Genomic DNA, 27,962 nt, shown 5'->3' on the forward strand with positions numbered 1-27,962 from the left:
ATTACTGTGCAATAGCAGCATGAAAATTAATTCGAAAATTCTAGGAATAGAATATCCCCTAAGCCTAAGGTACGTGTTTTGACTCAAATAGACATATTTGAAAATGGAAACTGGAAAACAGCACCACTGACCGAAAAAATGATCGATTACAAAATGCATGATGAATAGTTATGTCATGCTTTTCTCGGTAAAAAATTACATTACAGTATTAGGCTCTTTATTTTACTACCAGGTCATAACATTCAGTGGGGGGACGTTTGTAAATGTCGCATGCGTATACTGTTTAACACGCCTTCAGAACCGTAACCACCTTCTTATAACGATGAAGGTTGTTATAAATTGGTTCTTAACAAAACCTGGAAATTAAGCGTTATCAATTACAGTTTCAATGTTGACCTACTGCAGATATGTCCATTTTTAACTGAGCACTTAATTGCTTTCATGAGACGGCCTCCCCTGATGTTATATCTGAGGATTTAGTTTAAACTTACAAGTTAGGATAGGAATATAAGATAAGCATGGCAATATTCTTTATGTCAGCATGCTCTTTTGCAGTCAGGTCCCAACGACATAATGACAATTGAGTTTCATTTACTAAATTCTACCTTGTTCTCCTTTTACATATTTCTTTGATTGAGTGAACAAAAAACGCTATCAGTTTATCACAACAGCTCTATGTTTGTGAAAAATGTTAATACGTTTGAGACAAATGGAAACTTAGCTTGAAAACCAAATCCTATCGAAGAAATTGAAACAAACCTGTTTCGAAAAATATCTGAACTACAGTAGCTTCAAATGAGAAAACTTCTGTCGCTTTTTCTATACATATGTCTTCTATGATAACTTTACATGTAACGGTACCCATAATCGTGTCTTCAAAGGACGTCGAAGTGCATTCTCAATAGTGCTCAGTAATTCTCAAAGTGCTGTAATACTGTGAACTTTCAGAAAGCTAACGTCAGCTGTTGTAACACATTTTAAAGTTCGATGTCAAACTGTTTGAATTAAACAAATCAAACTACCTCGATACGTTTATGGCATTTCAGTTACGTCGCATGAATGTGATTTGATGACATGGTTTCCGTGATGTTCGTTGCTACAGATAAGATAGTTTTCTTACACGTGGAAATATATATAAGAACAAGGAAAATCGATGGTTACGTTATTTGCTTAGTTAAATCGTTACTAGGATAGAAGAGATAGTAGATGTTTTCTAAACAGAAATTGGAATCGACGTGTTTAAGTAACATATGCTACCATGGTGATCCACAGACATACATCAAAAATTTAAGTTGCGACCAGCAGCTAGAACATATTTAGTAGCAATGCAACCAAAGCTATAGAAGTAAGCTTAGCTTACTGTCAATTGTGGTAATAGGCTACTAAAGTTAAGTCGATTCCAATTTTAATCTATTCAGTACTACATGTTTTACTAATCTTACGTATATACAGGAGGCTATGTTCTTTTCATAGACTTCAAGTTGGCGTTAGTATGCATTTTTCAATGCGGTACCGAATAACAGTCGTCATGGCAGACGCGCTGTGTAGTGCCATGAAAATTATTTTCTTTCTTGCCGCAATGTAATGACCGCGGCCAGAGTGGTCCGACTCTGAAAATCTGAGTACTTGAAAAAAAATGTACCGACGGTTTCGGTATTATTTTTAAAAATTAGCTCGCTGCTTTGTCGATACTCGGTAGAGGTACTTTTTGTCTAAAAGATCCTGCTGCAAAAGCAACGTTTTTCACTGCTGTACTATGCTCCCGGTAAAGGTTACTCCAGGACAAATTAAATGAGACGTTAATCGCTTGCGTTAAAAAATCAACAGATGGTATTAAAGAACAATTAACATGCATTTCTGAAAATATACTTGTTAAAATTTTAAAACAATCACGTGAAAAGTACCGAGTACCGAGACCGACTGAAATTTCTTGAAAAAGTAATTCGGTACTTTTTTCAAAAGTATCGACGGTACCGGTATTGAAAACATATCGCGGGACAGTACTTTGGTACTGCACACCTATGCTTGTTAGCTACCGATGAGGCTGCTACTTTCAGTAGGTCTAGGATTCCAAATTCTATTTCATTAGCCTGTGCACTATACAAAGCCATGCTTAAAAGCGATTTTTATCAGAGATTAACACATTGTTTAAATACAAACGGCAACAATGTTAAGTTGAAATGAAAATAAAAGCACTTATTGATTATGCAGAGCAATAGCAAGTTCCAAAATCGATGTATACTAATCAGTAATCACGCCCAAAATCCCTTGAGCATAAGCCGCTAGAAGTGGATTTATACACAGCGTACTGATTTCTCCAGATGGCTTTCCTGTCAAATAAAATCAGGCTTATTTTTGTGGTTGTCCGAACAGTTTTATATATCTCCAGCGTTGACAATATGAGACGCAGATGAAGACGATGCTCATATGCAACGCATTGCATTGTACTGCAGTTTACTTCCAACACTTTGATACACAGTTGGCCTGAAGAGACTGTATCAGCTAATGTGTACGACGGCTCAAGTTGAACTTGTGTTATTCAAGTGAAGCATGCTTTAAGAAAACCACTATTGGAACCATTTTGTTTGAGTAAGCCGACTCGACAATATAGTAGATTAAATTAAATACGAAGGTTAGGATAATAATTAAATGTCCACATCTATATAAACTGAAATAGAATTATAAAATTTTGAAACATAAAAGAGAAACATGTGAATAAAACATAGCGAGTTTCACGTACAGTAATACATTTTCCGGTGAATGTAATGACAAATAATGATGATCATGATTGCTTCATTTTCTTTGACGGGTCATAAACATAACGTTTAAATTGCATAGTCACTGTGATTGGGTGTGCATCGGCTTTTGATGCTAGCTCGTTTCCATCCAACTTTTTTCGCCCTCTTTTGCCCTTCCCAGGTAAAGCGGACTTGGTGTCTGATTTTAAACCATCTGCATTATACCAGAAAGCGTTAAAGTCATACACTATCTTTGGTGTCCAACAATAAATTGCTACAGTTTTCGGATTAGCGGGGTGTAAATAGATATACAAAATGAAACTCAGTGAAATACAAGCATTGCGGACATATTTTACGCCATCGTTTGCATTTTGGTCTATAATACAGTTTCGGCGGGTGGGCCTGAAACTTACCGGGAATTCGTATTTTTACTTTTCCACTTAAGCCAAAAGAACCGTCAATAACTCCTTTTTCGCCACTTGATAAAGCTACATGAAGACCAGCGAACAATTCAATATTTGTTTCTTTCTTTAACAAGCCTTTGCATATCACGCTATATTCGTCGTGCACCTAAAAATTGGTTTATGTTGCAAAACTATCTTGCCTAAATTAACATCGAAGCTCTGTCGTCATATACTACGGAAAACAAAAAGACCATTCATTATTTATTGAAAAGTGATATGAAGTGCTGGCTTCCTGTGTGCAAACATTGTATAGCTAATGGTAATCAATCACCTTAAACAACTTCGCGTAAATTGTAGAAGAAATATCATAGTCAAGACAACCAAATAAAGCATAGCAGTAGATGTTTCGTTGCTAATATTTACGGCAAATAAATTCAATAATTATAATTAAAGAAATAAACGAACTGTCTTGTAGTGGTGCAATGCTTTATTCGATTATGAGTGTGATATTTCTGCTATCCAACTAGCAGCTCTAAACATTTATGCATTCGCGTAAGCTTTAATAAATAACGAACTCTTACATGCAAATCAAAATCTTACCCTTTCAACTGTGCCTTCTCTTGATTTGTTTTTAAACACTTTCAGGTTTGGTAAGAAATTCTTCGCATAGTCTTTATCAGTAATGGGATGAACAATCTGAGCTTTAAACGCCAATCTGAAAAAATAAGTATTATGCTACCCTGAAGTGTTGTTCAGTTACCTATGAAGCATCCAAGTTCAAGTGCAATAAGTGCAAACAACCTGCATTTATTGGCATGAATGTCAGAGTCAAATCTTGAGCCGATTGCCAAACTATTTCCGCGACAGAGTATCGGTTTCTCGAATTCAAGGAGCGCCCATTGTTGTTTGGTAGAGTCTCTGGAAATGAAAAAGGACAACAAAACTTTGATATAAAACGCATATGGAAGTGTTGTTAGTAGATTGATGGGGGCGATAAATTATATAATGAGCCCTATAAGTACACATAAATAATAATTAATTAATTGGTGGGCCGTCGTTAAATAAATCCCAATAAAGTGCACTTACTTGAGTAATTCTTCACAATATTCATAGTCCTGGTTGAAATCAAATGTCTTATTTTTGTTGACATCCAAGTGCTCCGTGGCGCCACTAAGAGATTTCTTATCTGCGATAGACTCATCACAAAGTGGCCTGCTGTGTCCAAATATGGAAATTTTCCCCATTACAGTGGCATGTCCAATAGTTATGTGAAATTTTGCTTTTGTTGAAACAGCTCCATTGTAATAAGCTATTTTTTTAATGTCTACAACAGCTGCATAAAGAGTGGGTAAAGCTCCTGGTGTGCATATAAGACCCCTCTCTAAAAGTTTTGGGTCAAACTGGGTAACACAAATTCCAGCTCTGTCACCCTGCTTTATGGACTGGATTGGCTTATGAAACATCTGAATGGATTTAACCTTTTTCGTGGTCTGCAAAAAAAACAAAAAAACAAAGCTTAATGACAATCATGTGAACTATTCACAATTGCTACTGGAGATTTTGTCACACTTTCTCATTTCTGCCTGCTTGTTAAAGTGAGGGCAAGTCCAAAATAAATCAAGGAGTAGTTGTTAGTAAATATAACAGTAAAGGGAATTGTACTAACATGTAGTGCTTGCCATAAATCAGTGACAAAAACACGGATTCATCGCTTAATCAAGATGAGAATGGTGGTTCTTAATCCGTCACAATAAAAAAATAACAGTAGGGATAACATGCAGCACACTAGGGTGTCGTGGCATCCAGTTTGGGAACCAATGCATTACATTAATTAAATAATTGCATGTCTTGTCTCCCTATTCAGCCGAATGCAATCTGCAAATTTTTTAAATGGAGCAGAGCTATCGGATGAAGTGTGCATCAATTTTTTGCAAACACAGAAATCTTACATGAGAATTAAAACAAGAAAAACTTATGTTTGAATATATGTATGATACCAAATCTGTGCATGTTTTGCAGCAATTTAGTATCTGTATAGTATTTTCGTTGCTTTATTTTCACAAAGCATTACAAATTAGGCTAATTATAATTATTATATAGTATCTTCATAGCATTAAAGAATTTTAATAATGAACATTAACCTGTAAACTTGATATTTCCACCATGTCATTAATGCATACTTGACCACTCAGTGTAGTTCCAGTCATAACTGTGCCTTGACCCCTGATTGAAAAACAATGATCAACACTAAAGATGAATGGGCCTTCCGCAGAACGGGAAGGGACATAAGTGTGTTCCTGAAGTAACTGCACATAAACAATTATTTTTTCATAAAATGAAATGAAAAGTGCAAAAAGTTTTTATGCCAAGTGCGAACAGTCCTTGTTTTTGCAAGTTGCAAATTTTGATTATTAACATATTCAGGTAGAACGTAAACAACCAGCAGATAGATAGTATCTGTGATAGTGTAGTTACTTTTATCAAGTTTTCAATTCCTTCAGGTTTGACATTTTCACCTTCACCTGAACCACAAGGATTTGCAGCAGCTGTTGTAATGGTGCATCCAGAAAATTTTGTATTTTCCAAAGTTTTATGCATTCTTTTTGTCATTTTTTCGATTGCTGCCTGTTAATAACAACTATATTTCAATTACAGTTCAGTTTATAATTACAGAAGCATAGCTCTAATTACAACACAATTATGCCATTTCTCCATCTACAATGACGTTGTAATAGAATGGAATGTGGAAAGTTATCTACTTAAGTACTTCAAGCTTGATATGTCAATAGTATTAACAATAGTTTCTATAACCATTAATGCCCTTACCTTTCTTTTTTCTTTTGGTATCAGATCAATTTTATTCAAAACAACAAGCATTTTTTCACAAACTATCTCCCCAATTACAAGACATTCAGCAGTTTGAGTCTGCATGCCCTTGATTATATCCACAACAAGAACCATAAGATCTATTATCTGTGCACCTTCAATGATAAGTACTTTTACATCTTAGGCAAAATATTGTTTTGACTTATTAGGGATCAAACTAAGCTGGTATTTAAAATAATCTGGTAAACTATAAATGGACATAGATAATAGCAGTGAAAACGTTAGGGCTAAATTTAAAAGCATACGGCAAAACAGTAAACAAAATGAAGCTATAAGGCTTCTGTGAATCTAGGTTAGAAAAAAAATTATGACATGAGAATAAAGAAAGAATTAAGGCTTCAGAGCACGCCAACAAGCCAAAATTTGTGTCTTTTCACGTCCGATTTCTTGTCAAAAACTGCCATACTTTCCAGTCGGGATTACCAGTATTATACCATATATTAGATCTTAATGTCTATTGCTCATGAAAACTAACCTCCAATAATAGTGCGAATAAGAGAAGCATGACCAGGACAATCCACAAGTGTGTACTGAAGATTTCTGTACTTTGACAACTTAAGATTATCTGGAATAGGGACTGAAAATGATGAAAATCCAAGGTCCAATGTGATTCCTCTTTCTCTGTTTGAAGAAATGTCACCAATAACATAGATATTTCTTACGAAGTGACTATTTCATCATAAGTAGGCCACGCAACCGGTTGTTAAAGATAGGAGGTTAGTTAGGAGAATGGGTAGCCTATGCAAAAAGTTTATTCTAGCTTTTTAAGGTTTTATTGGAGTTAGATTAAAAGGTAGACTTGGGTAACTATGTTATTATATTATTTAACTTAGGTTAACAAGATACTGTGAAAAAAAGCTTCCAACGCACGATTTTTTCCGGTGAAATAGTGACAGCCTATTTCTTGTACACAAAAACAAAGCGTTTTTATAAACAAAATATACTGTTGTAATATTTATGCCTAATGTACAATGCTGAAGTCTTACTTGCTTTGTGGATTTTTATCAAAAGCGGCTGTTGAAGCAACCGTACTTAGCGCCTTGGCTAAAGACGTCTTGCCACTGTCAACATGTCCAAGAATGCCAATGTTGAAATTCAAAACTTCAGTCATCTTGCAAGTTTGACTAATTGCTTTTCTCATTCACTATCAAGTAAACTAGGCTAACTGCTTTGAATTTTCCACAACAACACTACCCAACTAAATTGATGACCAAATACCATAATGGGGAATTGTGAAACCTATAAATGCGCATGGAATGACGAAGCTAGAAAAACAAAACTGACGTAGCATGAATCAACAAATTGTTTCGCCACATAGAAACTTTAACCAACTAAAAATTGCAAAGTTATTTATAAAAAAGCGAGTTAAAAACGAAACAATTAAATTTATCTTTTTACAGTATTCAAGTATCTTTTATTTTTACCTAGTTTTTATGGATAATATTGTATAATATAGCTTACATTTTCTGTGGTTCAGGTGTTCGAAGAAAAATATAAAGTTATACATTTTGAGTAATTTTACTTTATTTTTTTTTCAAATTTTGTTCTACATATTTTAGTATCCATATGATACAAAATTGTTGGTTGATTATTTACATTTGTATTTTTTAAATTTTGTATTATAATTTAAGAAATACATTCCAGCCACCGAATACTGGATGCTTCACCTTTAAGCCGCGTAGTCTTGACGCTGTCGCTATGGCGATCAATTGGTCAAGCGTCCCAAAGCAATGCTTACAGTCACTGAAGGAGTTTTAAATGTCAGTATTTCTTTGTACAGTTTCACTTAACTATGGGATTTAATAATTAAATGTGTACTTTTATTAATGGTAATGTGAATTGTAGCTCGTTTCTACGCGTACTTATGTTTCTTACTTCTTTATTTTTACTGATTAAAGTAACAGTTTGAGAAACTAAGTATTGGAAATTTTGTATCGGTAGTTAGGCTAGACAAAATTGGTTTGCAAAGTAGGCCTATCGGATAACCAGTTTTTATTTTTTGCGTGAAAATTTCTGCATTTCACCATCAAACTTAAGTAAAACGTTACAAATTTTCTATAATAAGAGCAGCAAACAAGTGGCACCTTAAAGGTTAGTTGAGTTTTCAAGCTTTTAACAGTTTTCAAGTTTATGGCAAAGTGGGGTCTTGGCGCAGAAGTGCACAACCAAATTTTGGAAGCAGGGGCCTTGTATACAAAGGTAACATTCGGTTGTTCACTTCTGCATTAAACTCGTGAAGTTTTTTTAGTTTTGATATTTGAAGGAAGTGACTAAGTGTGTAGCCTAAGGTTTCAAAGCAGTGTATTTCAAAATGAAGTATAAACCTTACCTTTGCGAAGACGCATGGCAATATTTTTTGTGGCATGCATAATCAGATTTAGGCTAATGCTTATTCCGTTAGATTCCCTATCTAGGTTAATATGTTTTTAATATATTTTTTAAATCTTCACTCTGTCAATGTTTTACAGAAATAAAAACACCACCTATGTGGCAACATTAAGTTATTATGCCACAATGCCTGTGGATCTGTGGATGCACGACAATCATACAGTATAAAATACTGAGGTTTCTACCGGGTGTAGAATCATCATTCTACAATTCATCAAACACAACGCTTTACTGGTGCAATACAGAACTTTATTTTTGCTAAAATTTTGTTAACTCATTCAAGTTAACCTGTTAGCTTATAGTCTCATTGTTTGGTTGAGCAACTTGTCCTCATGAAACTTACTAGGAATAGGTTAAGAAAACTTTGTCAGAGATAAATTTCTATAAAATTTTGCACCAATGGAGCATTCTATTTTCTGCAATCATACAGTATCAATACTTTTCATTAAATAAAAAACTTTTGTCCAAGATTCCATCTTTTTCCTATTTTAATTAGCAGGTTATAATGATTAATGAATCATGGTGGGTTGCAGAGTAGTTTTCAAAAGGCAACGTGGAACAAAACATTTTTTACAAACACTTTTTTAGAACAAATTTTAACTGTCGGATTGTGAAGTTTGAGAGTACTGCCATTTTGAATTTGCAGGATATTTACAGTTGGTCACTTTTTACTTAAGGAAGGGATGATTGCTAATAAAATCACTAATTAACTGTATAGTTTATTTTTTGTTTAAAAAGCACTACTGGCCAGGAAAAGAATTTGTAAACTGTACAGAGGTTTAAAAGGATGCATTCATATATGTTGTTTTTCATTCTTGTTGTGCATAGGATTTCTTCCCAAAATTGGCAAGGTTTTCATTCTGGGCAAAGGTAGTCTTTGGCAGACTTTCTTATTTGTTTTTATCTGAACAATACTTTTGAAGTCTTTGTAATATTGATAAACAAATAGAATGCAAAATCTGAAGTTATTGTTGTTGAAACCTTTTGCAAGCACTTGAAATTCAGCATAAGCAATGTTAGCATAAGGGTCTCATTTTATATCATAGAGCTTTTTTGAGGTTACATCTGCATCATCTTATATGAATACTTTCTACCCTAATTTCTTTATCAGTTATTGTAGCTCATTATATAAGAAAAAATGGAGTGGTTGTCACTGACTTTCCTCTTGGCATGGTTATTTTCTGTCTTATTATCTCTGATTTGATTGTTTCAACAGGTGCAACACTTAGTAGTAAAATGGCAGCCACTGAAGTCTTACTTAAAGCTCAACCTACTCCACAATCAATCCCAGCAGATTCCTTGGGAGCAAAAGAACACAGAATTCCAGTAAACACTGGACTTTATACTTCTGTTGGTCAAGCTACTGCAGGATTTCGCACAGCAAAGTACACTCCTGAAGAATGGCATCAAAATAATTATGCAAAGTTTTACCAATCTTTTTCTGATCGTGACAATGCTGAGCGAATACAGCATGAATCTAAAAAGCTTGCCAATGAGACCCTGGCTTTGACCAACAGGTAAAATGGCTGTTTTTACAGAGTGTTAAAAAGTGTTATTGCTTTTAACTGAATGCATTGCATGGGTGAATCTAGTATGATGCAAATTAATTTGAATTTTAAGATTAAAAATTTTATATTGCGCAAATTGTTGGAAAATGTTACCATTTAATTGCAATTCTTTTCTTATTTAGAACACAAGCTGATGTCACTAAAAAGCTTGGCGAGAGAATACATGATATTAATTTCTGGAAATATGAACTTCAACGAGAGATAAATGACGTGATTGCAGAAACCGATCTGTTGTTTCAGCAAAAGGTATCCCAGACATTATATTTTTTCTAAATGCAACCATTTTTAGCATTTATGCAAAATCTTTCAGTTTCTAAATTGAATACATTTGAATTGAAAACATACATTCTACAAAAATTCAGCTTAGAATTAGACCAATTATCTAAAATAACACTTTGACGGATTTTATTTTATAGGTTCGATTAGAAAAGGCATTGGATGCAACTGAAATTCCTATGCAAATTGCAACAGATAACCTAGAATGTCGATTCAGAAGACAAGGCCCAGACATGGTCAAAGATAATGTGGAAATTCAGCTGCTTAGGGTTTGTTTGATTTTCACTTTTTGGTGCCCCTAAATGCCTTTAATTTAGTAATTTGTTTGTACCATAGTTATTTTTTCATTGGATTTGTTTATTATTATTGTTATTATTATCAGGAAGTTGACTTACTTAAGTCAGTTCAAGATTTGCTTCAAAGAACCATTGATCAGACAAAAAATCAAATCCGGTAAATTATTTTTTATATTTTTTTTGCAATTTCACAACGTTTAAAAAGCGAATTTAGAACAAATAAACAAACAACTAAAATTTGGTTTGATTAATTACACTGGCCTGCATTTTTCAACTTCAAAATTTTTTTTTCAATAAAAACATGCAAATATAGCTCATTTTGGGGCGCTGATTCCGAATCTGTGGTCCGTTTTATTCTAGCACATCAGGTTTTTGAGATAACTGTTTCACGTCATATAGCGTTTTTGGTGAATAATCGCAAATAATGTAAGGTGTACAACAAGCTTGACTCGAAAAAATTCACAGTTTGCACAGAATTGTTACACATCTTTGTCTTCTTATGATAAAACAATAAAGATTTTTTAAATATGACAGCAATAACAATATAATCCAGTAAAATGATTATTATTGAAAGCACAGCGGTTCACTACCTCGGTATCTAGTTTATTGAAAATGCGCGTCTACCTGATTTTCTCTCATATTTAGTGGAGTCTTCACTTTTAAGACACCAGCAGTAGTCGATCAGCAATCATGCTGACATTCCACTTACCCTGATAGTGTTCCTCCATCACCATTATCTCCCGGTGAAAACGTTCACCTTGTTCCTCACTAAACGTCCCACAGTTATCTGGAAAGTAGTCTAGGTGGGAGGGTAAAAAGTGCATTTTGACGCTCATTCTACCCACAAGTTTTTTTTAGGCATCGAGCATATCTGTAATAAGCTCTTTGTAATTGGAGGCTCCGTTATTTCCATGGAACTGCTGGATAACAGCTTTTAACCCCTTCCAGGCTTGCAATTCCGTTATAGACTTTTTTCGAAATCTTCATCCTTCAACAGTTCTCTGATTTGAGGTCCAGTGAAAATACCTGCTTGCAACTTAGCTTCGGATAAAGACGAAAACTTTTCTTGCAAGTACCTAAATCCTTCTCCGTATTTGTCCATACCTTTCACAAAGTTTTTCATGCACTCAAACTTGATGTTCAAGGCGGTAAAAAAACTTTTGCTGGAGCAACAAGAGGATGTGCCTTCACATTCTTAGATCCAGGCAGAAACTCATCTCTTGCTGGCCACAATTTCCGAGTAAACTGTCCGAGAGATAAAGAAAACAGGGAAATTTAGTGTAGTATAGTATGAGAGCTACAACTTTTAAATCAGCACATATCAACCAGTTATGCTCTTGGTACTTTATCATTTGCAACAGAGTTTCTGTGTTTTCATACGTTTCTGGCATCTCAGTAGAATGTGCAACAGGTACTGATGGCACAGTTTGCCCATTGTACCACAACACAGCTTTCATGCTCGTCTTCCAAGAATCTATGAACAGTCTCCAATATTCTGCTGAATATGATATCCTAAATGTTTCAACTAAACCTTGAACATTCTTCCAATAAACCAGAGTATTTTCTTTACTAAAAAATTCTGTAAATTTTTTCTTTCTGTGGCGGTACCACGCAAAACTTGTACCCTTTTCTAGAAGATTCTTTTCCTTTAATCTTGATGCTAGAAGTTGTGCATATTCTTTTGAAAGATATAACTCTCTTGTGAGATCATTCAGCTGAGTTTGTGAAAACAGCTTTGGAGAGTCATTGTTTATTCCTTCCTGATAGTGCTCTCCATCACCTGCACTTCTTTTAGATTCTGAAGAGCTTTGCATCTCTGTTAGAGGATTCGGCACAATGATTTTCATCACAATGTGGTACAGGCCTCAATGCTGACTTTAAATTAGGGTACTTGATATTGGATTTGTTTCTTCTGTTAAACCCCTTAATACACCATACAAAAATAACAGTCATTGCGATGTTTTTTTTGCTCCCTACATACCGTAGGGACGCCAAAGGGAAGGCTCTTGAGTTTTTTCTGGTACCACATACGTAGCTTTGATGCACATACGTAGCTACTTGTGATAACAAAATTTATCTTGATAAATTATATCCTTTTGACAAAAAAGTGGGTAGTTAAACGTAAAAGCGAAAAATTATGCGGTTTTTCGACCGTAACTTTAAAACCTGATGTGACAGGCAAAAAAGAATGGCATTTTTGAAATCAGCGCACCAAAATTAGCTAGAAAACGTTGGCATCATACAGAATAAAATTTTCATGCAGACCAGTGTTATGATTTTTATTGTAAATGCCACGTTTTCCTCGCCTGAACAATGATTGTGTTGCACTAAATTTTGTAAAGACCATTTTTTATAGGTCTTTTATTTTTAAAATTTACTCCAGCAAAAGTTAACTTTTTTAGCATGAATCGTGATGCAAAACAAAATTTGGAATTGGACTGGAGCGACAAACTTGATGCTCACAACATTGATGACAAGTGTGGACGACTGAATAATCAATCAACTGACATTGAATATCACCCTAATTCGGCAAAGTTTGAGGACAAGTAAGAAAGTTGCCGTAATTCATGAAAAAGGTTCTGCGTTAATTTAAATCCAGGCAATTTATACCAAAACAAATTGCAGTTGGACCGGCTAATTAACCAGGGTTTAGTTTGACTGAGGTTAAAGTGATTGGCATTGAATTGGCCGATTGTCAATAAAAACATTTCCTTTATAAGTCAATAATTAAAACCAAAAATCATCACTTTCTGATCAGAAACACACAATTGCCATAACTGCTCAAAAATTGTAATGTTACAATGTCTCTACTTACTTCAAAGTTCATCAACACCAGAAACTTGGGCACAGTTCACTCATGACAACATTGTGCGAGCGGAGCGTGAAAGGATGGCGTCAATCAATCTTCGTTCGTTGATTGACAATGTCCTTCATGATACATCGGATGATCTTCGTGAGCAATGCAATTCTGTAAACGTGGCTTTTGCCAAACGCGTTGAAGAGATGAACGATGCAAAGACCAAATTGGAAAACCATCTTCAGAAGGTTGCATAAGAAATTTCATTATTGGTCAATTGTTATGAATTCCATAATAAGCAATATTATTTTACCGATATTGTGTGTATCATTTTTATAGTTTTATGTTCCCATTCTTTGTAATAGGTTATACAATATATTGTGTTAATGAGGTCGTTTGTGTAGGTCCTAATTGAAATTGGCAACCAAGAGAAGAACATTGCCATGTTGAAAGAGGCAATTAACGAGAAGGAGCCGCCGATGCAGGTCTCTCAAACACGATTGCATCATCGCACATACCGACCCGGCGTTGAGCTTTGCAGGGATCCTGTTCAGTACAGGTTCGTCCAAGTTCTTTGGAAACTTCTAACCCATGTACAGATAAACATACCTTACTATCAAGAATGTAAAAAGTGAAACAAACCGTAGTCGATTTGAAAACGTGCAAACTGACTCTGGTTTATTTCACTTTTTCCATTTAACTTATAGTGCATTTTACTGACCGCTGTTTGAAGTGCTGATATGGAGTTGCTGTAAACACTTATTACCATAAAGAAGCTTTCCGATCATAAATTTATATATTAATAATTTAATCTATACCTATAATCCTGTTCATATCAATCATCACCTTTTCGTCCAGACTCCTCAAAATGAGGGATAACACCTTAAATCTACTTATTGACTGAGATGTCTTTTATTAATTATCTTTTATAATTTACCTCTGCAACATATTTAACTCTAATAACGTTTTCTAACTGGATCCTATTATTGTTCACAGGCTCGTTTCTGAAGTCGGCGAGATTACTGAGAGTATTGAAAATCTCAAGTCACGACTGGCCGAGGCTGAAAACTCTCTGCGTCAACTCGAAGATACCAGGATGGCGTTGGAGAAGGAGATTGCTATCAAAAGCAACAGCTTGTTCATCGATCGTGAAAAATGCATGACCGTTCGCATACGTTATCCTACCGTCATTAAGTTGTCCGGCTACCAATAAATTTTTTACAAGCATATCACGAAGCACGCCGCTGTAATAAAACTCGGAAATAATTAAAGATTTTTTTGTATATTTTGTCGGTAAAGTCATTTCTTGGTAACTTACTGACCTTCATTAGACAACATATCAACTTGGATAAAAATTCTGTAGGGCTAACGCTGTTGGTACAACAATCTAAATGAAAAACAGCAAATCAGGCTTCTTTTATGACCTTGGTATTTAAGAGTAAACGGTGCTATTGTATCGTCTTGAATTAGTATTAACGTATAACATTCTGTTCTTTTTTCTGACTGCATTCCTGATTATTAGTGTTTCATTATGTTAAAAAGTTAACATCCAGCCATCGTCTGCACATTGCCACGATCAAGCTTGAGATTATGACGTCTTTGCGCTCACTATACGTACTTTCTGCTCTCACTTGTAAATAAACCTACATTGCTTTGCTTAAAACGTGGGGTCGATATTGCAGAAAGGTTTTTAAAAGAATTTTACAGTAATTCTGGCAAACTTATCCTTGCCAGGGTCAGTCCCAGTACAAATGTTCTGGAGTATGCCGAATCGTATCAAAATTAAGCCTTATCATTAATCGACACAATTTTCTTGATGCAACGTCAGTTTTTTACTGCTCGGCTGCACTAATTTGAAACTCAATTTCAATAAACCTCAGTCACACTTGATTCAGCTTTATTGCCATGTAGTAATCATCAATGAGCGTTCTACAAATCATTAATTCAATAGTTAGCAGCAAAATCTAGATGCTATTCGGTAGATAAGCGTCAAAAAGTAAGCTGAACACATTCACTTAACCAGTGTTAATAAACAGTAGGATTTAGATTCAGTTCAAATCCATTGGGTGTCTATTGTTGAAAGTTGCAAATAAGGATATATAATATGGCAACATACATATTATAAAAGAGGGAGTTGTCTAACGGAGTCAATTGTTTAGACATGTTTTAGCAGCTGAGGTTGTTGTCTGTTATCCAAATTTGTCACAATTACACACATTAACATCATATAAAGCGAGGAAGATCTACAGCTAAGTCACAACGGGCCAGTCTTATAAACGGCATATATAACGCAAAACAAAATAAAAAACAAATCATGCAGATAGAGAAAGCAACTCTGCAATTCACTGCCAAGCAATAGGTGCAGGGAACGACAAAGCAGGTGTCATTTGAGGCGGTATATCTGTATGTTTACTTCATAGCTGAATGTGTTACTTGTAAAGTGCAATAAAACGCAGATATCGTGATAATGTCATTTCCAGTATAAACGACAACATTAGCGTTTTTTATGTATCACAACCAAAATATAATCCACGTGGTTCAAAACCAAGTGACAATAAAACCTTTTTATCTCTATTGAGAGATCTGTTGCAAACAACACAAATGTGTTGTTTAAATATGTAATAAGACGAAGTATAATTTGCAGCAACGGTTTCTCATGCTCGGGTGCAGTTGGGGATTAAATATTGCCCAATAATCCTGAAATAGGGTCTGAGTGCCATAAATGTATACAGCATGCACAAATTGACTGTAACAAAAGAAAAATCACCATAATTGCAATGCAGAAGCGACTACATTTATCATAATTATTCAAGCTATGACGATTACACACTAGTAGCAAATTAGGAGAGCACTATGATAAGTTATATAAACGGATAAGCTCCGCACTTATCTTCATTATTCCTTATTTAAAAATGCCACCTCAAAACGTATGACATTAAGGAAAGCATTATCCTGCATATTATAGCTCGTCCTTATGCTCTTCTAATGCTGTTGTATGTAATTCATTAAACAACGCGTCAGAACTTATCTGAATAATAAAATAAGATGCTTAAAACAAACTTGTAAAAGGTTGCAAAAGCAAGCATCACTCTCATCACAAAATGGTGAAAATGACACAAAAGCAAAGTAACTCAAGCTTATGTAATGCACGGTCTCTGACTTAATCTGTTGAGGATTCATCACGAATAATAAAACAATATGGCTATAGAATTGTTCCATGTACTGTAAGACAAGAAAATCTTTCCATCCACAATAAGAAACTTTCTGATACACTCAGTTGCATTTTGCAAACAGGTCAGTTGTAGTTCAATAGACATTTAAATAAATTGTTCAAAATTACATTGAAGAGAGAGAAAGATAGTTCTTTTAGATGGCTTAGTTGTACGAGTTCAGCCAAGGTCAGTTCTTCTGTAATACAGGAGGTATGCAGTCCGGTTTGAGTTGTGGCGTGTGACCTAGAAACAGAGTAACTGATAACAAGAATTCCAAAGTTTTGGTAAAAAATACTTGGTAGTTCAGGATGTCTTGTACTAATGACAAGGTCACGATACCTTTCAGTAATTTTCCTGTTTGACTTAAAATCCAAACTTAGCAAATAAACAAATCACATCTTAAATATATTCGTTGTAAGAAAGGCAACGCATCACATGAGAAAAAGTTAATTTTTAATAAGTGCTTTTTACTACCTCATTATGAGGCACAGGCCAAATGGATTGGTCATCTATACGAAGCCATGAGCTCATTCCAATATGAAAAACATTGGTGGTGTAGTGACCGCCTGTTGCCTTCTCTCCGTGATGATAGACGACTACATTGGGAATCACATTTTATAAACAACATGTAAGTGAGGCATTAACTCAACAGTGCCCGGAAAACCAATGTCACCTACCTGCAAAAAGCTTGTAGGATCTCTGAGACAAACTGTATTTTCTTCCAGACTTGGATAAGAGATCTAATAAAGTGAAGGGAGTGTAAGTTGGGCAAAAACATTGCACAATGAACTACCCTTGGTAAGGGAGTAATTACTGGAATATAGTCCGGTTTCACTGTGTCAGTAAAAAGAATAAGCCAAATTGTTTGCATAAAAAATGAAAGCATAAATTTGCAACTATTCCTCGAATTGTTATGGGTAGACGCTGAAGCTGTCGCATAACAAACGGAACAATTTAGGTTTGCACAATTCACTTCAATTGTCTTCATACCTTTGTTGATGATCAAGTCTGTCTTGTATTCCATCTTTCGATCAATCTTCTTTGAGCCTCCTTGTTTGTCATAAACAAAGCGTTTCAAATGAAGAATTAAAACTGGGGGCAGGGTTTCAATGGTTTGTTGTCTCGTTGCATCAGTCTGCATAGATTAATATGTTAGATCGTGAACAAAATTGCATTTAATTACTCAAACAAAAAATGAGAAATTAGCAAGACAGTTTGAACAATGTTAAAGTTTAAAATGTTAAAAAGTTAATGTTTTGAATTGCATTAGGTATAAAATTAAACTTGGTCTTTCATTACTATTATGTTTAATAGATATCAAATTTGAACAAACTATATAATAGCACAAAAAAACTGTTTGACAGGAGTCAGTATTCAAAGGTAAATGTTAGCGAGTTCTAAACTATAAAAGCTTTTAAACCATAGCTGAGTGATTTTGATAATTGGATGTAGCTACAAACAACTTATATGCAGCATTCACTTATAGCTGGAATCAATTCAAATACTTCTGAGCTATTTACTTTGCATGGTTTAAGCAAACATTGAAATTTTAAGTTTTAAATCAAGATGAAGAGACGTTATAAAATCACCTGTACTCATGCTTCATTACATTATTAGGTATTAAACTATATCAATAAAGAGTACCTGTAGGTGTAAAAGCTTTTGCAATTAATTATTTGTAGTTCTGCTAATTTTATTAAAACAAAAGTTGCAATTTAATTGTCCATTAAGGATAAAATGCTTTTTTTGATAAGCAGAAACAATTCACTAACTACAACCTATTGTGGGTAGACCAAAGAGCTTACTAGTGTGGCGCTTCAGAGATAACTTAAGATATCCTTAAACAAATTTACCCTATAGCGTAGTTTCAATGACTTTTGCTGAGTTGTATTAACTAACTATGCACTGGTTACTTATTAACCAGGCCACATTGATATCATATGGCATGGTGTGTGCTGCTCAACTCTTGCTGTTACCTAAACTGAAAAACGTGCAAAAATTTCTGGATAAACTCTTGTTTATGTTTTAAGCACATTGTATACTAAGTATAACCGAGAGCAACGGTGATAGATTTGTTTGAAATTTGCCTAAATAGATCTCATTCAATTTCCTAAGCATTGATTTCTCAAGACATATTCATAATTACGAGTTCAAAAATCATATCATAGCAAAAAATAAATGCGACTTTCTCATAAAACCTTATTCCAGTGTCAAGCACAATTTTATACAATTTGAGAATTGAGCTAAATAAGAACAATGATTGAGGCAGTTTACTGGTAATAACACTATCGGTACTAATAATCAAATACTGTCAGTTGACATAAAACATGACAAGGCGACAACTGATAACATGTTATAAAATATTCCACATCCTTACATTTTTTTCATCTTCTTCCAGAAAGGCTTCTTTGCCAGTAAGTGTATAAAGTGCCTCGTCGACTGTCCATGCATGTTCACTTGGAACATGGAGTGGCAAGGAAAAAAATGGCTCATACGAAATTGAAGCCTTTTGGCCAGGTCGAAAGACTGTTGTACAGAGTTCACCACGGAACATTTCAGATATCGGTGTCCTACAGAGCACACAAAAAATAAGTGAAAAAATGAAGTGAACTAAATCATGCCCCACACACCAAATGAGTGACGAAAGAAGCGGAGTACGGCATGTGCTATTAAAGTTTTGCTACCAAACTCACAAGAAATGAAGTGTTGATGTAAACTTGGTATATAGATACACTTACTTTGTTATGTCAGCTCTTCTTGTCACAGCACTGCGATTTTTCTTGGTTGTTACAACTTCCTCCCATTCGTCTTTGACAACATCGATCCCACCATTCATGTCTTCGTACATTGCAATCTGCAACCATATACATTCAAGCTTCTAACTAATGTAAAAAAGAAGTTCTTGCTTACTCTAGACAGAACTACTGCTAGTTCTGTTATTATAGCAAATGTTTGCAATTTTAAATTGAAAGTAATTTCTGTAATGGAGAACTTTTGTATTGGTGTCTCAAACTTAAATTTTATATACATGTTTAAAATATGTTTTAAAAGTGAAAAACCCAACAATAGGAAACAATTGCATGATGTATGTGCTACAGATCTGAGATAAAGTAGAAATATATTCCTGATGTTTCACACAATATGATGAATACAGAAAAGTTATGGTCTTATTGACATAACCACACTTCTAACTCCTGCATTTTTGAAATGCATATATCCTTCAACTATATAATGTACCAGACAAAACTTATTTCCAGAGGGCATACAATTACTGTAACTCAGCTAAAAAGTCAAGTGTTCCTGCATGCCGGCATAGTCATGACAACTTCAAAATGAATAGCAACTATTTAATTTGACATAAATCCACCACAAAATCATTAATGTCATGTAACGTACTTCTATTCATATTTTTCTCTCAAAACCTCAAAACCTCACAGCCTATATTTCCAGTATTTACACAATAATGCTCTAGACTATATAAGTGGAAAATTACAAAAAGTTAGAAAATCACCTGATGTGGGTCATAGGCATTGTCCACTTCTTCATGTTGCTGGTTAGGTGAGGAAATTCCAGAATCATTTAGGTTGTTAAAAAGTTTGGTCATCTCTTCATGCAATCCATTGAGGATACAGGACTGAAATTCTTCCGCATCTTCTTGTGCGCCCTGTTTCCGTACAAACCGACGATTAAAAACGGAGAAGTGTGGAAATCTGATACATTAACATAATATTATTTTAATTGTAAAATTGTACTTAAAGGCGCCTACCTTTGAAAACATCTGGGGGAAATGTTAATAACATTAAGCTAGTGACTAGGTTTAAAGTAAATGCTTTATATTGAGTGGATTTCAAGAACTTTCAAGTGTCAATTTTTGCACCAGAACATGCTCATAAGCAAAACATAACAAGTTGATCTAAGCTTAAACTGTCTCCATTCAGCCATTTAAGCCATGATTTTTCATACGATCGATAAAGAAGTCATAACAAACATTTGTTTGTTCTTGTCTGATTTGCTAATATAGTAGTTTTGAAATATGAAAGACTGATTAATCTGTAAGTGCTAACCTCCAATATTCATCTGTAAATGAATACTCCAGGCAAAACTTAAAAATGCTACAATGTATATCACATGGAATTATAAGGTTGACATTATAATGGTGGAGCCTTTTTATCACTTGTTAGAATAAGAGAAAGGGTCTCTTGTTCTAAATTGTGGAAAAGATTTTCATCAAGGTTGCTGGTCTATAGGTTCAAAATCACTCAAGCACAACTGTTTCCTCTTTTTTATGACATCTTTACTTTATGTAAGACAAAGACAAGTGATAAAAAGGCTCTGCCAATATATGTGTGTGATCATAGGTGGCTCCTTTTGAAAACATTTTGAGGGGTGGGGCAAAACATTAATTGTATCAAGTTAGTGACCACGTTTAAAGTATATAATTCTTTTTAAATAAAAGTAAATAGCAAGAATTTCAAGGTTTTAAACTGTAACTTTGCATACCACAACACGCTCTTTAATTAAGCATAACAAGTTGGTTTAGGCCAGGGGTGGGCAAACTTGTTCAATGAAAGAGTCACTTGCGGAAAACTACAAACAGTAGCGAGCAGAAAAATCAGTAGTGTAAATACAAATACAGTAAAAATTGCATGGACAATGAACAATAAAGGATATTACTAATCAGCTAGAAGAGCCACAAAGTACGTGTCGGCGAGCCGCAGTTTGCCCATCTTTGGTTTAGTCCTAAATTGTATTCATTTGGTAATATAAGTGATAAATTTGGAACATGCTTGCGTTGTCCTCCTCATGATGTTTCAAACGATCAGTTATGTCGTCATTACAGGCATCGTTCGACCCTGTTGGCTTTGCTAATACAGTAGTTTTGAAACTGTTTATTAAACATTTTGGGTGTTGCACTTAGTTACATCCATTAATTTTTTTAAATGTTAAAGTTGCATTTATCTGATAATCTTACATCCAGCATTCATCTGTAAACGAAACTCTGCACTCTGGACAAAATTAAAAAATGCTATGATGTATATCACATGGAATTATAAGGTTAACAGAATGCTTCTCCATCAAAGTTTTTGTGAGTTTTGGTATCACATCGGGGGATTTACCATTATGTGTGTTATTGCTGAATTTTTTAAAGCTGAGTGTTTCAGTTAGGCTCATCCAAATTAATCTGGTTTTGCATGACTACTCAATTGTAAATGATCATAAAGACTTGTTGGACAAATCCTGTGGAGTGGGAGGGTGATTGTACTGATATTAACAGGTTACCAATTTATAAAAGGGTAGGTATTTTGTTTACAGTTCATTAGTTGATCGACCAAAAGATATTACACAAAAATTGAAACCAACACATGAACTGTAATTTGCAAATGCAAACTCTACAACCTACCCTTTCTGAAAGTGATGACTTTATAAGAACAAGCATATCGTAAATGTATCTTGGTTCGAAGGGGCTGCCTTGTCTGATGTCCTTATTTGACTGGTAACCTCTTTTCGTTGAGAGTGGACGAAATTCAGATGCAAGCTGAATGCTGTTAACATGAAAATGATACTAAAATTGCAAGCACCAATAAAATATTATACAGCCGTCAATTTTATAAAATAAATCGAGAAAGTTTCTTGCAAGTATAACCATGAATACTGGTTGACAATTGCATATATATATTTTTAAAAAAGTATAAAATTTAGAAATATGACTTCAAGAATTACCATTTACCAATATGTTGCAAAATCTTGCGGTATATATATATATAAACTTTTTTATTTCATAAATATTGTATATACATCAGATCCAAACAAAGGTGCCCTTGAAAAAGGGATTTTTAGTAAACTGATACACAAAAACTCATATTCAAAAATCCAAGTAATATTTCCGGCCTTTACAAGCAATCTATGACATGCAGTGTATTGTTCGTCAAAGTTTCATGTTGTGTGAAAGAAATAATTCTTTTTTATACAATAACAATTAAAAACAATCAACACACTACTCACAAGCTGTCCATTATCGGAGTGGATGTGGTTAGACGCCTTTCAAGGGGGATAATGGGAAGACTTTTCAGCAGTTGAAAGAATGGTGGACAAACCAATAAAGCTTGCAATGTCTGATTTTGTTATTATAATTAAGGAAACCAACAAATATGTTTTGCTTTGAAGGAAGGTTTCTTGATTAACTACTAAGGTAAAAATGTTGGCTTAATCAGAAGTGATGCTAAGCATATAAACTCATATGAAAAACTGAAACAAGGATACGGCATTGATGTAACACCAGTTGCTGGTGTTAATAAGTCCTCTCGGCATGAAAGCTTGTGGCTTAAATATCAATTCCAAATTATGGAGTTTTTCTGAAAACAATTTGTGTTATATAATTATTATCAAACGGAGTTTAATATCATGTAGCACTTTTTAATGTATACACAACTTATTTTTCAAAGGATTCATGAGTGATCCGTAAATGTATATAAATACAATACTGTACATAGCTCGCAAAAGATTTAATTAGGTTGCTGAGGTATACTGTATTAGAACTGAAAAAATGAGAACAGTCCTACATACTTAGCTGCGTCGATTCCCGGGGCGGGGGAATCCCCCGTCTGGGAATTTCAAGGGGCAGACTATATGCTCGCACCCTCAGTTTTTATCTTCACCGATCCGACATACAATTTTTTTAAACGAAATTTTTCTTATTTTTGGAATCGATATTATTCAGACTACGATCATTGCCCACAAAGGTTTCAATTTACCTCGTATAACCTTTTTGAAGACGATTATTATATGCGTTGTTTCTGAACGTGATGGTTACTACTCCGCACAAGCGCTTGAATCATTTTAAAATTAACATTGTCTCACCATGACTGCGATTAATGGATCGCAGCAATGGAAAAAAAGGCGGCAAGTGTACGTGCCGTCATAAAGGCAAAAGTCATTACTGAAAAAGTCAACCAAGGTATCTATGCACACCCCTAGTTGTTAAGCTGCAAAGCTATTGAGTAAACTGATTGCTTTCTAAGTTTATTGCTTTTTAGTTTCTAACTTCTTTCTTAGAGAGAGAGAAAGGAGAGGGGGTGACACTTGCTTACCTTGAGAAAACTCAAGAGAGAAGGGATAATGTGAGATAATAAAGAGATAGCAGCTGCAAGAGCAAATAGTGACAGCAACATGTGACAGACAAGCAGAAGTGAGACAAAAAAGCCTGAAGTGTGAAATGAGATAATAAAAGAAACTAGAAAGCGTAACACGGGGCGGATTCTGAAAACGCCTCAACTATAACATAATAATATATTTTTCCCATTTAATGTAGCTACTGGTGATATGTCCAGTCAGTTACTGGTATTAAATTGCAAAACTTTTTAAGTGAGTCCAAAGAACGAATACAACTATAAGCTTCAACTTCTACTTCTCTAAATAAACTTCATAACGTTTAGTTTTACCAATTCAAATCTGTGATGAACAACAATACGCAAATCGTTCAACCTTTGGCCTTTGAGAACTGATGCATCACAATAACGGATGATGGTAAAAACATTACGAAAATAGTTTTGGCGATGTTTGAAAATTTGTTAACAGCATCAATAAAAAATTTTGTGCGGTTGTGGTATCGACTTCTGATTAATAAAATGTTCTGACTATTGGTATTTTACTGACGTGATGTCGCTCAATCCGTTGTTAACGATGGGCAATCAGTTTAGCAGTAGACCAAAGCAGATGGTTGCTCTTAAAAATTGGGGTTGATCTAACATTAGGGAAATCCCTAACTTTCAATTGCGCCTCCCATTTTTTTCTTTTTCTTTTGAAAAATCGACACCTATGCTTAGCTGCTATTGCTTTGCTCGTTTTGAACAAAAATACAAAAGGCCTATCTACAGATCATAATAAAATTAGTAACTGTTTGAAGCGAAATTCTAGAAACATACGGTAATATATACACAACTATTCTTTATGCATGAAGCTCTGAAGATATGAAAATGGAAGGCAAATTAAAGTAGTTAATGTTCTGTACATATGTATATACATTAGGGATGGGCCGATACGAATCCAAACCCGAATAGATTCGCCGAATATCGCCTTTATGGCGAATACAATATTACTTATAAATTTACTGACTTTTGTTAAAAATGTTGATTTAGTTTCCCGACAAAGCTAAACTAGAGTCAGCAGTACTTACAACGAAGGTTGTTTTCCTAAAGATTTTGCTTTTTCAATCGTTTTTTTAAACACTATTTTTCGAAAGGAAGCGATTTGTTTATCGATTGCGTCATTTTACAAGCAAGACTTGACTACTTTTGGATGAAATTTTATTGTTTGGTTCTAATACGAATAGATTCGGGATTCGTTCGTGTCGACCTTTATGATATTCGGGTTCGCACGAATCCGAATAATCTTCCTCGCGGCACATCCCTAATATACATATATATATTTAAAAGTTGTTACAGGTTGTATTACCTGCAAGCATTTTTGCATTGGGATCGTCTTCTGTTTTCACGACTTCAATAACAGCAGACTCCAGTTTGCTGTCCCTTGCACTTACGTTATTGGCTGGCCTAACATCTTTACTTACCATCTTGGTTTTAGGTTGAAATGTGACAGATTTGTTAGCAGTTTTTGGCTTTTCAACGAAGCCATTCATTTGAGAAGGTTTAGCAGCACTTGAGTTTGCATTACTGTGAAATAAACCTGCCCATGTCGTGCTTGATTTTGTTTTTGATTCATTGTGAAATGGGTCAGTTTCAATGGAACCATTTGGTAGCTGATCTGTTTCATTTGTGTTTACAGTGCTAGTCCTTTTCGCACTTTTATTTAATTCATTTTTAACTCCATTTGCAATGTCTGGTTCTGTGGGTTTGTCTGATGCTAATACATCAATATTAGGATTGTTTTCTTCGGAAACTTCTATGTCGTGTGAGTTTTGATTCTGAAATTCTCTTTCTGTTGATTTTGTTGACATTTCATCTGAAACTTCTGATTTAGAAGTAATAAGTTTATCATCGAGTTCTGCAACATTCAGCTGTGTTTTGGTTGTTTTATCTAAAACTTCATCGGAAGACGTGAGATTTGAGTCAACTGCATTACGGTTAGCCTCACGAGGCAGAGGATTTCCAGTCTTTATGACACTCTTTTCTTGAGGAACTTCTTCAAGGATCTCCTCAGAAGAAGTGCCATTGCAAATGACATCCACCTCTTTTTCTTTCATTGAAGGAGTATTTTTCTCGTCTTTGGTGTTGTTATTATTGTTTGTAGGTTTTAATTCTTCAAATTTGTTCTCAACAGGTAACACAAACGACAGCTTGCATGGATCTGCATCTAAAACAGGATGGATTAACTTATAAATATAAAAGTAAGTATATATAATAGTATGACCATTAAAGAAAAAAGACTAGTAGCAGAAATTTCACAATATTATTCTTTCAAAGTCATCTGTCTTACATTAAACATATTTCAAGTGCAATGTAGTTTTAAACATGTTTTGAACGATTTATAGAACATTGAAATATATACAATATAATATATTACATGAGTAATATTCATCTCTATTGTAGATTACCAATGACTAATTTGATTACTAACCTTCTGTTGGCCATGACGGTGGTAACTGTAAAAATAATTCGTAGATACATTGCACAAAATCCATGTAAGTCAAAGTAAAATTAAATAATTTAACATTTTGAACAGAAATTTTACAAACAACTTGATTCATTTTGTTTAGGGTTAAGGGCTATGGTAAGTGTATTGGCATAAAAATAAGCTTAACAATTTCATTTCCATAAACTTGAAAAGTTGTGATGTGATCCTCACCTCAACACAGTCATCGTGCAAGTAAACTTGCTTTATCTTTGTTTCAAAGTCTCCAAACTGATAAAAGCAAATTAAAGGTCTATCATTATTACAAAAATGCTATAGATACATGTAACAAGCATTTAATGTGGGATGTGAAAATAATATGTTGACAGTTGTATTGATTTGGAAAGACAATCAATATAAATTTAATTGGATTCCAACATACCTCCAAGAGAGTACTGCAGGAGCCTTCCATGGTATTTATACTTAAACAGCTTATCTTAATTTAATAACTTTTTAAACTTGTCATATCATTTAGTCATTAGAGGGTCCGTCCTCAAATTTAAACTTATAGCTGAAAGGAAAAAACCACTTATGTCAGAAACATTATATTACATAGGATCAACGCAAGTACTAATGAGTAACATGGAAGCATGATGCACATACTTATACTGGAAGCACAGAATCATGACTGTGTGTAGAGTGAAGCTATGTTGTCAATATCTCCTGAGAAGACATACTGTTATACCCTTTTTAATCAGAAATCAGAATCCTTTTGCCAAAAATAAATCGCAAACTTGTGTCTACTTAAATCTAAGGATTTCAGTTGAATACATTTACAATTTAACACATTTAACTTATCGTAGTTATGACTTTTTATTGGAGGGGCTTGTGCTCTTTTAATCACTAGATTAGTGATAAGGCAGACCTTGTTTCTCCCCAATTTCGATTTTGCTACTATGCAACTTTTTCAATTATCTTTTTATCTCGAAGGTTATTACGAAAAACACTTCTGCATTCGGCTTATCAATGAACATTCTGCGTTGAATGTATAGAGGTACTGGAAGGCTCTACACCTTTTTGACATGAGCATCTATTGGACTTGGGCGACAACAATGTACTGCATGAAGGGTTGCAACTGCGTTAAATTACCACGTCATTAAAAGCAAAGTAAAACAAACAACATAGAACCAGCCATGCCAGTCGATAGGTCGCAATTTGTCATACAACCATCTGGTTAGGAGTTGTCATTGTGGTTATCTCATTTCATTCTTATTAATTAGATATCTATTGCTGCACTCTTGTATATACGGATTACAATTACATCATTTTGGTATTGTTATCTTAATTATTATCCCAGTACTGCGTGTGCCCGGATAATTTGATTAACTTGAATATCTGGCCCATGATTGATTAACAGGTGGTGGTGGTGGATACTTGCAAGAAAGTTCATTTGTCTTTCTCTAATGAAAACTTTGCTCGATGGTACCAAAACGCTTGTCTGTTTGTTTTAATTAACCATTAGCAAAAAAACTTAGACATGTCTAAAGAGTGTTTTAATTGCGCTAATAAACAAGAGCAGCAACATACACAGTTTGCGGAATTCCTATTTTCTAGATCTGTACCTGATTGAAATCGTGCGTTTAATTAGGGTGCTTCTACTCTTTTCGTAACTACACTACGAAAATGCAGCAATTGAACTAGGTATGACCAAGATGGGTGCATAAGGCTGAGAAATATGTTAATAGCCCTGTATGCTGTATATAGAAGAAATGGACGTGCGCAAATATTAACATAAACATGGTGCAAAAATTAACATAAACAATACTTTAA

At 34.5% G+C, this 27,962-nt stretch overlaps 3 protein-coding genes and 1 long non-coding RNA gene across 6 annotated transcripts; 2 read left to right on the forward strand and 2 right to left on the reverse strand.

The window, feature by feature from the left end:
• Positions 1–1,986: 1,986 nt before the first annotated feature.
• On the reverse strand, positions 1,987–7,276 carry LOC143452849 (selenocysteine-specific elongation factor-like). 3 transcript variants are annotated; one of them, XM_076953986.1, is made up of 11 exons: positions 7,015–7,275; positions 6,504–6,649; positions 5,969–6,123; positions 5,618–5,767; positions 5,284–5,448; positions 4,229–4,632; positions 3,944–4,060; positions 3,743–3,857; positions 3,152–3,308; positions 2,741–2,952; positions 1,987–2,330 (listed from the first exon to the last, which is right to left on the reverse strand). In XM_076953986.1, exons 1-10 carry the CDS (start codon positions 7,167–7,169, stop codon positions 2,783–2,785), a joined length of 1,734 nt encoding a protein of 577 aa, XP_076810101.1. In that variant the 5' UTR covers positions 7,170–7,275; the 3' UTR covers positions 1,987–2,330; positions 2,741–2,782. The 3 variants fall into 3 exon arrangements, with proteins under 3 accessions (XP_076810101.1, XP_076810100.1, XP_076810102.1); XM_076953985.1 differs by having other exon boundaries at positions 1,987–2,952; XM_076953987.1 differs by lacking the exon at positions 1,987–2,330 and having other exon boundaries at positions 2,811–2,952; positions 3,152–3,226; positions 7,015–7,276.
• Positions 7,277–7,804: 528 nt separating this feature from the next.
• LOC143452767 (tektin-4-like) lies at positions 7,805–15,016 on the forward strand. Its single transcript, XM_076953855.1, has 9 exons — positions 7,805–8,119; positions 9,633–9,933; positions 10,107–10,230; positions 10,401–10,529; positions 10,643–10,713; positions 12,959–13,102; positions 13,379–13,601; positions 13,758–13,912; positions 14,350–15,016. Exons 2-9 carry the CDS (start codon positions 9,653–9,655, stop codon positions 14,564–14,566), a joined length of 1,344 nt encoding a protein of 447 aa, XP_076809970.1. The 5' UTR covers positions 7,805–8,119; positions 9,633–9,652; the 3' UTR covers positions 14,567–15,016.
• Positions 15,017–15,233: 217 nt separating this feature from the next.
• Positions 15,234–26,735, reverse strand: LOC143451511 (ubiquitin carboxyl-terminal hydrolase 10-B-like). Its single transcript, XM_076952130.1, has 14 exons — positions 26,575–26,735; positions 26,367–26,423; positions 26,139–26,163; positions 25,017–25,874; positions 22,827–22,918; positions 22,569–22,678; positions 21,967–22,108; positions 20,077–20,229; positions 19,304–19,419; positions 18,943–19,135; positions 17,556–17,700; positions 17,243–17,305; positions 17,040–17,161; positions 15,234–16,808 (listed from the first exon to the last, which is right to left on the reverse strand). The coding sequence occupies exons 1-14, from the start codon at positions 26,602–26,604 to the stop codon at positions 16,743–16,745; spliced, it is 2,172 nt and encodes a 723-aa protein (XP_076808245.1). The 5' UTR covers positions 26,605–26,735; the 3' UTR covers positions 15,234–16,742.
• LOC143451512 (uncharacterized) lies at positions 25,870–27,732 on the forward strand. Its single transcript, XR_013114861.1, has 2 exons — positions 25,870–26,202; positions 27,123–27,732. It is a non-coding gene; the product is annotated as an uncharacterized LOC143451512 (long non-coding RNA).
• The last annotated feature ends 230 nt before the right edge of the window (positions 27,733–27,962 follow it).

The sequence above is a fragment of the Clavelina lepadiformis genome, chromosome 4 (assembly GCF_947623445.1).
Source record: "Clavelina lepadiformis chromosome 4, kaClaLepa1.1, whole genome shotgun sequence".
Taxonomy (NCBI): Eukaryota; Metazoa; Chordata; class Ascidiacea; order Aplousobranchia; family Clavelinidae; genus Clavelina; species Clavelina lepadiformis.

Excerpts from the sequence above, each read along its gene's own strand:
- LOC143452849 (XM_076953986.1), bottom strand. The coding sequence starts at position 7,169 with ATGAGAAAAGCAATTAGTCAAACTTGCAAGATGACTGAAGTTTTGAAT. Across the intron at positions 5,768-5,968 it reads TACCAAAAGAAAAAAGAAAG|GCAGCAATCGAAAAAATGAC; the intron begins GTAAGGGCATTA and ends TGTTATTAACAG. Across the intron at positions 3,309-3,742 it reads GAGAAGGCACAGTTGAAAGG|GTGCACGACGAATATAGCGT; the intron begins GTAAGATTTTGA and ends ACCAATTTTTAG.
- LOC143452767 (XM_076953855.1), top strand. The coding sequence starts at position 9,653 with ATGGCAGCCACTGAAGTCTTACTTAAAGCTCAACCTACTCCACAATCA. Across the intron at positions 9,934-10,106 it reads ACCCTGGCTTTGACCAACAG|AACACAAGCTGATGTCACTA; the intron begins GTAAAATGGCTG and ends TTTCTTATTTAG. Across the intron at positions 13,913-14,349 it reads AGGGATCCTGTTCAGTACAG|GCTCGTTTCTGAAGTCGGCG; the intron begins GTTCGTCCAAGT and ends TATTGTTCACAG.
- LOC143451511 (XM_076952130.1), bottom strand. The coding sequence starts at position 26,604 with ATGGAAGGCTCCTGCAGTACTCTCTTGGAG. Across the intron at positions 22,679-22,826 it reads ACTGGTGTTACATCAATGCC|ACATTGCAAGCTTTATTGGT; the intron begins GTATCCTTGTTT and ends TAACAAAATCAG. Across the intron at positions 17,306-17,555 it reads AGACTTGATCATCAACAAAG|ATCTCTTATCCAAGTCTGGA; the intron begins GTATGAAGACAA and ends TCACTTTATTAG.